Genomic DNA, 13,845 nt, shown 5'->3' on the forward strand with positions numbered 1-13,845 from the left:
ACCGAAGTTCAACTGAGCCAGGAAAGAGTAAGCAGAGCTAGCCGAAGCCAGCCCCACAGGTCCGGCAACAGGTACGGACCGAATGACGGCCAAGAGGAATCCCCAACTAACCCGACAAGAAGGAGGAGGGTGAAAGAACAGAAGCAGACAAACAGAAGGTAGGCCCCACTTGTAATGGGTGAAGCCACCAACTACAGACCACAACCGAACCACCCAGATGCACAGACAACGCGAGTGTCTGGTAGCCAATCGACCCACACAACCCCAGGTAGCAAGAAAACCACACCAGGGGGTAAGACTTTTCAGGGTCAAAGCCATCCCCACCGAGGCGAGGAGGAGACACCAGACTGAACCACAATAAATGCCACAAGGACAAAACTACAAGGGAACGGTGATAAACAACATCGTAGGGTTCTGACAGTAGAAACATGTAGTAACGAGGAGGAGGGTGGCCGGTGAGGCCCCCTCCCCAGTGGATTGATGCGGCCAGTACGATGTGTTGATACTAGGAAAGGTCATCAGTCTAACCCAAGGGCATTTTGTATCGCAAGAACTAAGGACTCCGTTAAAAGCCAACAAAACACCGGAGCTGGTCCGAAGAACCACACCAGTGATCCCCCCAAATACAATGTTCAATCCCCGCAATCGAACGCGAAACCTGTGAGTAGATGATAGATAGGAAGCCGTAGACATTTTACGGAAAGGGGCTCATATGGGACAGTGACGAAGTGCTCGAAGTGACCGCATCGTTAGAAACCATCAGTCAACGAAACGAGAAGCAAACAAGTAGTCCGCCACGCAACACCTAACAAACCTCAACACCAAAGACCCCAGGAACTACTGAGCGAACTCAGATATCTCCCCCAGAATCCGAGGCATCAAGGCCCATCATGATGGTGAAAGGAACGCTCGGGGCAAAGCCACGGCAAGGACGAGGAAAAGGACTTAGAACAAAGTTTGAAGAACCTATCCTCCTTGGCCACATTGGCCTCCTTATATAGTATTCTTCCCGCTCCTAGTCATGTGACACAAAGTGGTCACATGTGCGAAACCAAATCATAACAAACTACTCATGTGACCAAAGTAGTCACATCCTCAAAACCCCTGACCTCATAGCAAGATCATGTGCAAAAACTTATAAACCAATCATAACGCAATAAACAAGTCATATAACTCGACTGAGTCATATGCATGAAACCTATGACCTCATAACGAGGTTATGTGCAAAACATAAATCATATATACCAAGGCTCACCCGCAAGGCATACTTGCCAGGCGTACATCCCGTGATTCATATTTGAGCCATATGCGAAATCATCACAAATCCCACACATAACAAATCATATGACTCGAACGAGTCCTATATGTGAAACAATAACATACCTGTGACTCATAACTATGGATTACGTGAAAACCTTTTTCATGCCAAGCCACATTCGTGACAGTATTACAGAATTTTAATCCAAATATGAAGCTATTCTCTACCAGAATCTCTTCCAGAAGATTATACTAGGCCACTACCACCTCATCTTACAAATTAGTATAGTTCCACCAAATGGTTGACAATTGCCAACAACCACAAAATAAGTTCAATGATCCTTAGAATTGCATACCCGATAGAATAGCCCTTAAGCTTCTTGACAAATATTTAATTTCAAAATTGGAGGAAAAATGGACCCATAATGATTATTTTTCCAAAATGGCTTAAAAACCTTTATTTTATAGTCTGAAAGACCATATTTAAATGTAACTATATAAGCAATTTCAAATATTTTTAAGAGTAAAGTTAAGAGGAATGGTTAAAATCTACCTACTTTTCCTATATGTGACAGATATTGTAAACCTGTTGTAATAATAGTTAATGCAACAATATTTGAACATATTAACTTTATATACAATGATATAGATTTACACAACATGAAATAAAAAGGAAAGAGTACTATGATTCTCAATTTTAAAGGAATTTACTGGATAGGTAGTTAAGTTATATCAATTTCATTGTTAGTATACATTTTCCTTTTTTTCTCAAAAGGCTCCTGGTTGCTATGCAAGCTAAAACGTCTCCTAGCTCTAAACGCCTTAAAAGAAGTCTTACATAGTTTTTCCTGAACTGAACCCAAATATTACTCTTCTCTATCTTTCCCCTAATACAACTTTCAAACTACAGCTTCTCAACAAAGAAAATAGTTCCTCTTTTGAAGCTGCTTACTGCTCACAGTATGCTAATTACATAGTTCAGTATTTCAATAAACATGACAAAGTACCACCTAAGCTGGATATTTTATCCACTATTTACCACATCACTGATACCTGTGAGTCTATACCAACCCTCACTATAAGTGACTACTGAAAGGAATCAGGTCTACTAGATAGTCATAGTATCCTCTAAGCTTGCTCACTACAATCTTTCACTATTAGTTTTGGCTGACAGACAGTCAATCCTTCCTTTATGAATACTTCTGTTATTCATACTCAAACCTCCCTCCAGGTTCTTAATTTAATAAGACACCAAGGAATACAATTACAGTTAACCAAATCTATGTCAGTTTCAGTGTCAAGAGACTACAATGGTAGCAATAGTGGTAGACTAGAGTCTACCGAGTGGAGTTACCATTGGTTGGGTATCTCAGTTAGATCTGCTAGACCAGACTAAGAAGTACATATATACTAGTAAAGAGCAGGGTTACCCTACAGAGTAGGATAATCCAAGTAGTAAATTTGGGAGTTACAAGTACCATCGAAGAAATGAGTAGATGCAAGCCTTGGCGCGCCCAAAAAAAAGACTGTTACTATTATGAAAATGGAACTCTATACAAAAATCAGGAGACTAGAAAGGCCAAAAGTATGATATCTAAGAAAATGAAACATGAATCCAATATCACTATCCTGAATGACCCCCATTATGCCAAATTACCCAAGGTACCCGGATTGGCATGGAATCAATAAATCTATCCACCTTCTCCTACTCAATTCCATTCCATTCCCGCTGAGCTGTCTACACTAGTTCTGCAATATCTCTAGGTTGTCACTGTGGTGTTCGGAATCGGATCTTGAGCCTCCATTTGAGAGTCTACCAGAGAATTTCAATGGGGTTCAGATCTGGGCTATACCCGGGCCAGTCTGAGCATATAATGCCATTGTTCAATTTAAACTGGCAACTATATGCAGAGATATGGATCTTAGAACCTTTCTCAATCTGTGAAAATCCTTCTGCAGCCCCTCCTACTTCTTCTCAGGGTAGTAGGAAGCCAGGCAGCCATATCTCCTGACAGTATTGCTCTGAATCCATTCCACCCCGGACATTTTGACGGTGATATTCTGCTAGTGGCCTCTACCTTATATGAATGAGCTGGCTCCACCGGCCATGTCCTATAGTAGCCTAAAATATGGTAGATACCCTTTCACCTTTAAATGTTGCCCAAAGATGCAGATCTTGGAGCTCAGTTCCAGGCTTTCTCCACACCCTTTCATATCCACCCCCAACCCTAATCTCAACCTTTGCCTTATCAGAGTTGAGCTTATTGTGCCAATCCTCCATGGTCCAATGGCACCTTTAGTGACACCATAGCAGTCATTTCCACTTTGCTCTGGTGTTCAAAAAGAACTTGTGGCTAGGTTTTTACAGGTGAAAGTCCAGTTTGTGAAGGGCTTTCTTAATGGTATCAGGATGGTAATTGAGCATAGACTGATTGGTGATTTCAGCCAGGGTTGGGCGGGGATTGTTCTCAACTACTCTATTCAGCTGTCTGAACTCGCGGGAGTCTATTTTTTGTGGTCTTTCGGAACGAGTTCCATTTTTTACGGTCCTCATTACATTCCATTTTCAGATAATTTTATCCACACTTGCCTTTGAGAACATCCTATAATCAGCAATTTGACCATATGAGTAACCCTTAGCTTGGAGCTGGATGACCTCAATGCGCTGTAATTTTGTGGTCTCTCCTTGCTTTCCATTGTTGTTTTGTGGCATTTTGTGCAGATATGCGGGGTAGCGTTTGTGGGGTTGTTGTCGTGTTGGAACCAAGTGTGTCTACTCACTTCTTCGGTGGCACTTGTACCTTGAATTGCTCAACAGTGGGTCCAGGTAGAGTTACCCTACATTGGGACCAAAGTTACCCTGACTTCTACTAGGGGTTGCCCAGCTATAGAGCCAAGTTATCCTACTTTGAAAGTAGCTTGTTACACAGGACATCAGGGGAAGCTACTAGATTGTTTAACGTACGAAACTACATATAGTGTTCGAATCTCTAGTTGTGCAGATCACTCTTGCACAACTAGTTGAGCTCCGAACAGGCTGTAGCTTGGAGGTTTTGTGGCTAACACACCCCTCCAATCCTAGTATAATACCCTAGCATCAGGGGCTACAGCCTAGAGAGTCACTGTAAGCCTGGTAAAAGCCTGTAAGTAGTAGGATGCTCCTGTAACACCAGATATACCCATGTCGGCCGTCCGACCAGAGGCTGACCGCAGGATACATATGGGGGTAGAGGTGGACCTGGAGAATGGTCTCCAGATGGTCTTATGAAAAACAGAGCAGAGCTGACAGAGTAATACTACCTTGAAGCTAGAGGTAGTATGTGAGCTTACCGGAGGCCAGTAGGTGAGGTAACTGAAGTCTATTGCTCTAAAAGTATAATAGTAATAGAGAATCATTAAGGACTCTGAGACAATAGTTTGAGGTCACAATGCGAGATACTTTTAGGAGGGTTGATTGTGGGTAGCACCTACTTGTAGCTAACATTCAAAGGAGGCTATTGGGAGAGCTACATGGCTATCATGTGGAATGATATAAAATAGAGTAGAACTGGATAGATATTTAGGGGCTGTGGATGCTTGTAGAAGACTAAGTGTATAGGAGTAGAAAGTTCCGTAGTTGGTATCTCATCCACTCGGGCATGGCTATTCACCACTAACATGTCTCCGATATGAAATGTTTTTACTCCTGCGGTTGGATTGTAGATGCAGCAGCTAAAACACTTCTATTCAGTAAATGTTAGCCAACTACAGAGCAGTTTAGGTTGCTCTAGAACATCTTTAATCAAACCCATATAGGTTGACTAGAGAGCCCAAGGGAGTTTTGTGCTCGCGAACACATAGTACTGATGGGGAGGAACTGGCAGTATATAAAATCTACTTAAGTATATATCCGGGTTCTCCTCTACTCTGACAATTAACTACCTCTCGAGATCAGGACTAAATTGAGTAAAGTTGTGGCTTAATGATATTAAGTTTTACCATTTTGTTTCTTCAAACTCCACTGTTGAGACTTTGACATTTATTATATTTGTTTACTTTTGTAGAAGAATTCATTTCGGTTCTGTCACAACCTCGGGATCCATCTTCTTAGAAGGAGCATCCATTACACTTAATCCTACCATTTCTGAAAAGGTACTGGATACTCAACTTAAGGGATACCATATGGATTAGGACATGGACGGGTCTGAAAATTCCACATCAGTTTTATCTGATATAGGATTAATTTTCAAGAGGAAGTAAACCTATGTTTACTTTCCCGCGGTATTGACAATATAGATATTACCAACTATGATGCTGAGGAGACCATGATAATGACCTCTACCTATCAGACATTCAAGTTCCAATTACTCATAGTGCAGCGATACAGTATCTGCAAGTAATTTCATAATATCTTCAGTAATTACCTTTTCATTTACTTTCAACTGTTACTGGATGAACCCTTTCTCTAGTCACAATGGTTGTACAAGCTACACATTTGGCCACCAGTATAAATAAAGAGGTATATTCTGAATTTATTAAATTTCTTACTTATACTAATTCTATTTGAAGTTATCAGGAATCACAAAAGAAGCAAACCATGATTGACAGCTACTTTAAATGATTATCTACTATGTCTACCCCTTCCACCCACAGCCAGTACCCACAGCATCCCTGTTTCCCCAATGTCACCCTACCCGCCCCCCCAACACCATGTCAGAATCCTGATCAAAAAATGAAAATAGTATAAAAGGAGAGAGGATAAAGGATAACAAAAGAGAGGATGGAATAGGCAGAATAGAAATGGCCAGAGGAGAAAGAGATGGAAAGGAGAAAGATAGGAGGACATATTGTGGAGATCAAGGACAGGAAACAGTAGATGAGTAGGAGGTCGAAGTTGGTAGACATGCTATGAGTAGCAGAGCTGGAGGTACCATTATTACTATCCAAATTCCTACAGTGCCTCGTCAGAAGTGTTCGTGATCTGAGACATGTTTAATTGCGGTTGCACTATGAGACTGTAGGGTGGGATTGTCAACAGCGCTTGTACAACGCGAGTGTAGGATCAACCCTCAACTACCACCTCTCAATGATCAACAGTTTATGATCAATTATCTGCTATGTATATTTTAGAGTAAAATAATAATAAATAAGGCTAGCTAATACTTTGTATAACCTCCCCTTACTTCCAATACTGCAGCTACTCTACCAGGCATTGATTTCCACAACTTTTCAAAAAACTCCTCAGAAATTGTCTCCCAAACCAAAGGTAATACTTGTGCAAGCCTCTTCTTAACAGCTTCTTTTCCTCCTAGGGTATCTCCAATTCTTAGATATTGCTGGTGTAATCGCTTTTTAAGCTCAACCCATACATGCTCAATAAGATTCAAATCAGGGGAATATGGGGGGTGCTCCTCAACCTGAATACAATTTCTCTCAAGCCAATCCATGATACTATATGCCTTATGAACAGGAGCATTCTCCTGCTGAAAAAGAATATCTTCAAGATTTCCATACCAAAGGAAATCATTTAATGAATTACAGGAAAAAGATGTCTTCTTGAGAGTCTAAGATACCCGGTCTTGTTGATATTTTGGGTAATAGAAACCAAAGGACCTTTTCTCTTACCCAAAAGCACCCCCATACCATAAGCGAAATACCCTTATCCTTTTCTTTTGGGTAAATACAGTCTGCAAGCCACTGCTCCCCAGGTTCTATGAAAACTCATTGCTGCCTTGGATCCCTGGATTTCTCCACACTGCACTCATCACTTCAAATGACTCTCTCAAAATCCTCAGCTGTCCAATTGCTATAAGCAGTAGCCCATCTTAGTCTCTTAGCTATATGGACAGCTTTGAGCTTGGGTCGTGACTTGTCTAGCTATTTCTTAATATTGGCATCTCTGAGTACTATATCCACTATAAATTTGTTAGAGAATCATGTTCTATCACTCAGGCTCAGATGGGTACCAACTAGTAGAAAGAGAAATACCCGGCACATATTTATCCCTGAGATCTGATCTGGTCATTTTCCGGTTGGATTTGGCAGCCTGAATGATTGTGCAACGCTGTCGCTAGCTGAGAACAGGTGTGCGACTAGGATGAGGAATATTATCTAAGGACAAACGCTCACATGTGTGAGTGAGAAAGCATTTAATAGTTGACCATGGCCGGCCAATAATTTGAGCAACTAGAGCAATATTCTGGAGGCAGTAGAACAATCTGATGATCATGCCTTTTTCCACATTTGTCATTTCAGTTCGAGTGGTCTTTGGATTTCACTTTTTTGGCTTTGATTTATATCTGGATCGGTTAACCATTGGAAATTCGGAGGAAATGAAAATTAAAGAATTATTCGAATAGAGGATCACCATATCGTGGTGTGTCATATTGTATGGGGCAGGTATCATACAGTCGCATGATCAGCAAGCTGGCATTTTGTGAGGTGGCATTTGGCGAGCTGGCATTTTTGGTGAGGTTGCTTAGTAAGACGATCATGAATTACACTGACGAGGCACTGTATGACTCTCAGGACCTAAACATTTATTCCTAATATGATCATGGGTTAAACCAGTCATATGCAAATCTAATTCTCTAGTTTCTCTTTGATTATTATAGCAGATCAAGCTTGTATGGAGACAGGGGGGTAAAAATCTGGAGGCTCTTTTCGAATTCACTATCTCAAATAATTCATTATTGTGGGTCAATTTCTGTGGACGAACCGAACTCCCTAGAGATTTGTTCGTAATAGCAGTTTTTCCACAATAGAGGGGTCCAATAGCGGGGTGTGACTGTATCCCAGACTCATGGACGGAATTAGTCGTGTAGGAATCTGGAAGTTCTGGGCTCGTCAATATCCCTTTTTCTCTCCAGAATTAGTTTTTGTGCATCATCTGCCGCCTCAAATATGATGAACCTTGGATAAGTTCCAGAATTCAAGGGAGTAGAAACCGTGTCCCCAACTCTTAAAATATGCATTGAGGGCAAGATATGGGGAGCCCAGGATAAGTAGGTATATCGGTACCTTCGGAGTGGACACTCCGAGAGAAGCACGAGAGGGGTGTGCCTCAGTGAGAGGTATACTCGAGTAGTTTAATCGCTTAAAACAAGGTATTTGAGCCGTCCGAGTAGCCCTAGTACGCGGTCGTATCGTACCCCACTACCCCGCATGACCAAAATCTGTAGAATATTTCCGGCACGGCGGGTGATCCCGGACAAGAGAAGTCGCAGAGATTCATACGGGAAAGCGAGTATTCGGGTGATTGAGATCCGGGACGGCGGGGTGTGACTGTATTTGACTTGATAGAAAGTACGACCTATAATGTAGTAAAGACTTGTGCTCTGTGTTAATCAGGTCACAGTTATTAGGAAATTTTCATCACTTGGCCAATCAAGATCGTTGTGATACGGGAATTGTTTTCGTACAGATATATATACGGTAGACTATTTAGTGGAACTTGTGGATGGAGAAGCTACAAAAGCCAAGACCTGCGTTTCTTGTCCATCCCTTCTAGTCCATCGGTAAGCTTAATCCTTCCTCGATCATCTCATCCTCAGCCGCCATTCAACAGAGATGTCCCGCGCAGCCAAAGCAACTCTCGCGACAACCTCACTCCTCTGTGGCGGAGTAATCTGGTTCGTGCACTACTTCCAGCGCGCTGAAAAAGCTGTTTGTCCCCCCAATTGCGCCCCCCCAATTCACCTGCGCCAGTACTAACCAAAAGGAATGGGGAGCGTAGGCAATGCACGCCGGCGTCATCCGCGACGAGGAGCGCACGCGAATAAAGCGTGAGAGGCAATTGGATTTCGAGATGCAACGGGAGTTGGAGAAGGAGTATCAGAAGTCGCAGAGTGTCTCCTCCGTTAATGAGGCCCCGGGTACTGGCGGTGAGGGTAAGGGGTGATAATAATGGGTCGCGAATAGACTGGACGATACTTGTACAGTACAATATTACAGACCTTGTTCCGGCCATGATACACTGCACTACTCCCACGCACCCCCAATCACTTCCCCCAACTCCCAACAAAAGTTCAAGTACAGGAAAGATGGATCACTAAGGTATAGCACGATAATTTGGGCGCAAACGCCGAAACGGGACCTGGCAAAGTAGATGGATGTATTTAAGCGGAGTTGAAATGGATATAGGAATAAAAGTAAAATAAAATCGCGGGAAAAACAAGTATCAGAACCAGAACTTAAATTTATCCCTTGACTGCCCGCCATTGCTTCCCCCTAACCTCACTACTGCGACCGCCCTCGTCCGTTCTAGGATCATCATGCATGACAATTGGGTCGCTTGTCTCCGTCAGGTCAATAATTTGCACCCCGGAATTGGTGATCTTAGCACTATTTGAGGCCTTTGTCCTCCTAGTTGCTTCGAGGGCCGTACGCTTCTCGTTTGTTGCTTCCTCTTGTATCTGTCTCTGGGACTGCTCGTCGTCCTCCTCGACACCTGTACCCGAAGGCGAGAATACTGGTAGTGGTGGTAAGACGGGGGACCTCTGGCTGGAAGGCTCCGGCTTAATCCTCTGCGAGGAGGCGAACATGCTCTCAAGAGTTTCTAGGCCGTCTGAGTCACTGACCGAATCTGGCTCGTAGGATGGGTCACTGTCCTCGTTGTCAACAGCAGGCGGAACAGAAGCTTCAGCTTGTGATGTCGGTGCACTAGACAACGGCACCCCGGTGCCGAGAATACCGTCAACTGGACTGGGAGATTTTAAGCTCTCTTGCGGTTGAGCGGCTTGCATCTCTGGCCCTAGTTCGAGTTCGAGGTCCTGCTCTTGGTCTTGAGATCCCTCTTCCGGAGGTGGCGCAAGTCCATCGGAGAGAGTAGCGTTCACCTGAATATTATGAGGGTAGCTATCGGTCGCTTCAGACATATCGTGGTTTACATTGCCATCGTTTCTCTGATCACCTGGACTGCCCTCTTGCGTGCCTCCACCTTCACCAATACCCCCACCTGCATCACCATCCACACTCTGACCGGGGCCTGCGCCCACCGGGAGCTTGACGACTTTGGCTTCCAACAACTGCCCAAACATCAAACTAAGAAACCCCTCCTCCTCATTCTCATCACCTAGCATCTCAAACTTGCGCAGAATTCTCTCGCCAGTTTCGGGATCAATCCGGCGCTTTGGTCTATCCCTTACCGCCAACCGCAGCTCTAAAGCTGGTCCATCTTTTTCCTGCACATGCACAGCTTGCACAATAGCAGTCCGATAATCCGCTATGATTGGGGTGTAATCTTCAGTCAACATCAATTGTTTAAATGCGACAATAGTGCCAGGAAGAACTGATTTCGTGAGTGGATATAATGACGCAACATTCTCTGGCAGTGGTGGGAGATCATCAACTAGGTCAACCTCGGCCCCGTCTGTAGCTTTGCCCTCCGCAGGGGTGGGAGCCACAGTCCTGTCGTCATAGTAATCTTGGCCATCCCAGTCTCCATATCCAAGATCTTGGTAGCCTCGACAGCCATAATCAAAACTGAAGTTCTCCTTACCTCGCTGTCCCCGCTTTCCCTTCTTCACGCTACTGCTTCTCTTCCTCTTATTGTTCCCACTAGCCTCCCATCGAAAGCCTGGTTGGTAAGTCGGTTGCTTGAATGGGAACCCAGGAGCTGGGATCTCTACCCCCTCTTGCTCACATTCCACAGCGCTCAACACGATCTTGCGCCGCCATGCCTCTGGGTCTTCTACTCCGTATCGTTGCTCATCAAATCCCGCATAGACTGGATTAGGGGCCCCATCTTTATCATAGATAATTTTGCGTGGACCTTGTGGGCGACTACTCTCTTGAGCAGAGATGAGGGGATCCTGATGTGGAGGTGGAGGAGGAGGCCGATCGTGTGAGAGACTAATCCCGATTTGTTTGGAGGGTGTCTTGGAACTTAGCGTTGCAGGCTTGCCAATGGATACTATAGACACATCGCCATCCGCATCCTCCCCAACGTCAATGTTATTAGGTTGGTCTTCCACCCCTACTTTTTTTTCACGTTCCGTCAACCACCGGCTGAAATCCCAATCTGCAGGAATGCTCTCCCTCTTCTTAGCTTTGAGAAAAGCCCTCCTACCTCTTCTGCGCCAGCTCTTGCCCCTGGCCCCCTTGCACAGTAAGTCATCTGACTGCTGCGCCTGCCGAGCCTTCTGTAAAGCATGGCCAGCGAGATCTCGGGTGGGCTCCTCGGCAACTCGTTCTTCTGATAGATCAAAAATAGTTTGCTTTTCACCACTACCTTCGAGAGGGTGCTCATTGTTGTGCCTCAATTGCTCATCTGCATTTTTAAGATGTTTGTCCCGATGTGTCTTCAAATCATCAATGGTAGATTCTTTTGGTAAAAGGCCAGTATTAACAAGCTCAGCGAGCAAACGCCTGTTCTTACGTCTCTGCCTCTTGCGCTCATTCCTCGCTTTGGTTCCGGGATTCCCTTGATGCGGTAGAGTCCCTGGGGCAACGGCAAGTTTTTTGGATTGCTCAATTGGAAACGATGTCACCCTGGAGGGCAGAGGTACCTGTGAAGTACTCGGGGCCTTGCTTTGGCTTTTGAGGGATAGATTTAGCGGAGACTCAAATACTCTTAGGGGGGGGTATTTACCTAGCACTCTTAACACACCTCTTGTCTTTTGGTACTGCTCCTTTCTCAGATTCACCAGATTCCTCTGAATCGGAAGAACTATATGAATCCTCTGAGCTACTACGAGAATCTTCATCTAATTCCGGTCCGGCAGGCACGGAAGGTTTGCTGAGATTAGGATGCTCTAATTCGCGCTCCCTCTCATCTCCCCCCGCTTCTTCTGACGTGTCCTCGGATTGATAAAGTTGAGGCAACGTTGGTGAATCAACAGCACCACCGGCCGCACTTGCAGCCGAATGAAAATAGTCCGGGAGGAAAAGGTTGCCCGTCCGACCCACAATACCCACCTCCATGCTTTCATCACCGCATACAAATTTGTCGGAACTATCATCCACGTCAGACAGATCACTATCCCGATACTGAGAGCTATCGCTATCGGTGTAACTATCGCCATCGTCGGATTTATCCTCTCCTAGGCTTCCATTTTGTCCTTGCAAAGATTGAGTATCTCGAGCCCCGCAAATCGCTTTCAATTGAGATGGATGCTCGAAGAAAGTAACCTGGGAGGATGCAACTTCATCGCAATCGAAGTAATCCATGAGGGGGTTCTCATAGTCTCGAGAGAGTTCCTCAAAATCCGCTCCGTCAATATCATCTTCTCCCTCCTCACCAGATTCTTCTGCTTCATCTAATTCCGCACAGGCTTCAACTTCAGCCACCATATTAGCTCCAACAGCCTCACCGTCGTCGCCGTCGCCTATTTCAGAGACATCTTGTTCTTCATCGCATTCCTCATAACTCTCGTCTTCGTGGTCACTCCCAACCTGTACAAGCGTAGAATAGTCAACATCGCAGCCAGTCTTCGCCCTCTTCATAGGCGGGATCGAAAGCCTAGGCCTGTCAGGGGCAGGCCTAGTTGTAACCATCGGTCTCCCAAACGGTGTCCCATCCAGCAGTTTCCGCCCAGAAGTACTAATCTGTCGTCGCCCACTAGCGCTTCTCTGTCGAATCTCTGTTGTTGTCAATGGGCGAATACTGCGCATCAAATTAGTAACAAATCGCAAAAAAATGTTTAAACAATGTCGGATAGGGAGCACATACACAACCTGATCCCCTTCCCGGATAACTCTCGCCACCTCCTGAAAATGCAAGACCTCAAAGCCATCCACTTCAACCGCATAATCCTCCAATCCCCAACCCCCCGACTCCATCGGCACAATCTGAGTCACCCGCGATAGGAGTGTGCTGACGTTGTGGTCGTCGCCGGGTTCAAAGGAGGACGTGTCCCACCATATCTTTGTTGATGGGAGGCGATTCCGCTGGATGAACAGGCGGAGTCTCATATTTGGGCTCTATCCGTAGATACAATGTTTGTTTTGATGATGTTTGTTGTGTGTGGGGGGACCCAAAGCTTTCTTCCCCCTTGGGGTGCTCAGTGTGTTAGCTCGAAATTAGATTAGGTGGATGGAGAGACGGCCCGTGCGTACCGTTGTGGAGGGCAAGACAGGTAAATTACGGTACACTCATGTCTAATAAGTTTCCGTACCCCCGCGCGCGACTACACCACCCCAACAAACTTGAAAATTTGGAAAAGATCACAACAACTCAATTATAGAATAGATAGTGGAAGAGATGTAGTAGAAAATTTTAAATATTTTACCATGATGTATTGCTTCCATCGGTATCCAGTACAGCCTGAACTCTCTCAGGCATCCTTTTAATCCATCTATTAATTGTCTCTTGGGGAATATGCTCCCACTCCTCCATGGCTGCCTGAAATAATTCAACTGCACTATATTGGCCTTCTTTCCAACTTGGAGAATCACTTTCTGAGGATCTTTTTGAGAAGAGATCAGGCATTCTCAATAGGATTCAGATCTGGGGAGTTGGGAGGCCAAGATAGTCTTTAATATCCACAAACCTTCTGCAATTTTTTGTTTTCCAACACATTATACCAGAATGTATTATCAGCCGCCATATAAATAGTTCCTGAGAATCTATTTAGCTCTTCTATGAAGGGAATAAGGTATTGCTGGTGA

General features: G+C 44.6%; 2 protein-coding genes; one reads left to right on the forward strand and one right to left on the reverse strand.

Moving 5' to 3' along the window:
• Window positions 1-8,805: 8,805 nt before the first annotated feature.
• On the forward strand, window positions 8,806-9,136 carry GSTUM_00009822001 (uncharacterized protein; the record flags this gene model as incomplete). Its single annotated transcript, XM_002840934.1, has 2 exons — window positions 8,806-8,901; window positions 8,972-9,136. The coding sequence occupies 2 exons, from the start codon at window positions 8,806-8,808 to the stop codon at window positions 9,134-9,136; spliced, it is 261 nt and encodes an 86-aa protein (XP_002840980.1).
• A 298-nt stretch (window positions 9,137-9,434) lies between these two features.
• GSTUM_00009823001 (uncharacterized protein) lies at window positions 9,435-13,288 on the reverse strand (the record flags this gene model as incomplete). XM_002840935.2 has 3 exons in its annotated part: window positions 12,908-13,288; window positions 11,828-12,841; window positions 9,435-11,772 (listed from the first exon to the last, which is right to left on the reverse strand). Exons 1-3 carry the CDS (start codon window positions 13,147-13,149, stop codon window positions 9,435-9,437), a joined length of 3,594 nt encoding a protein of 1,197 aa, XP_002840981.1. The 5' UTR covers window positions 13,150-13,288.
• Window positions 13,289-13,845: the final 557 nt, after the last annotated feature.

This window comes from Tuber melanosporum (assembly GCF_000151645.1).
Source record: "Tuber melanosporum whole genome shotgun sequence assembly, scaffold_60, strain Mel28".
Lineage (NCBI taxonomy): Eukaryota > Fungi > Ascomycota > Pezizomycetes > Pezizales > Tuberaceae > Tuber > Tuber melanosporum.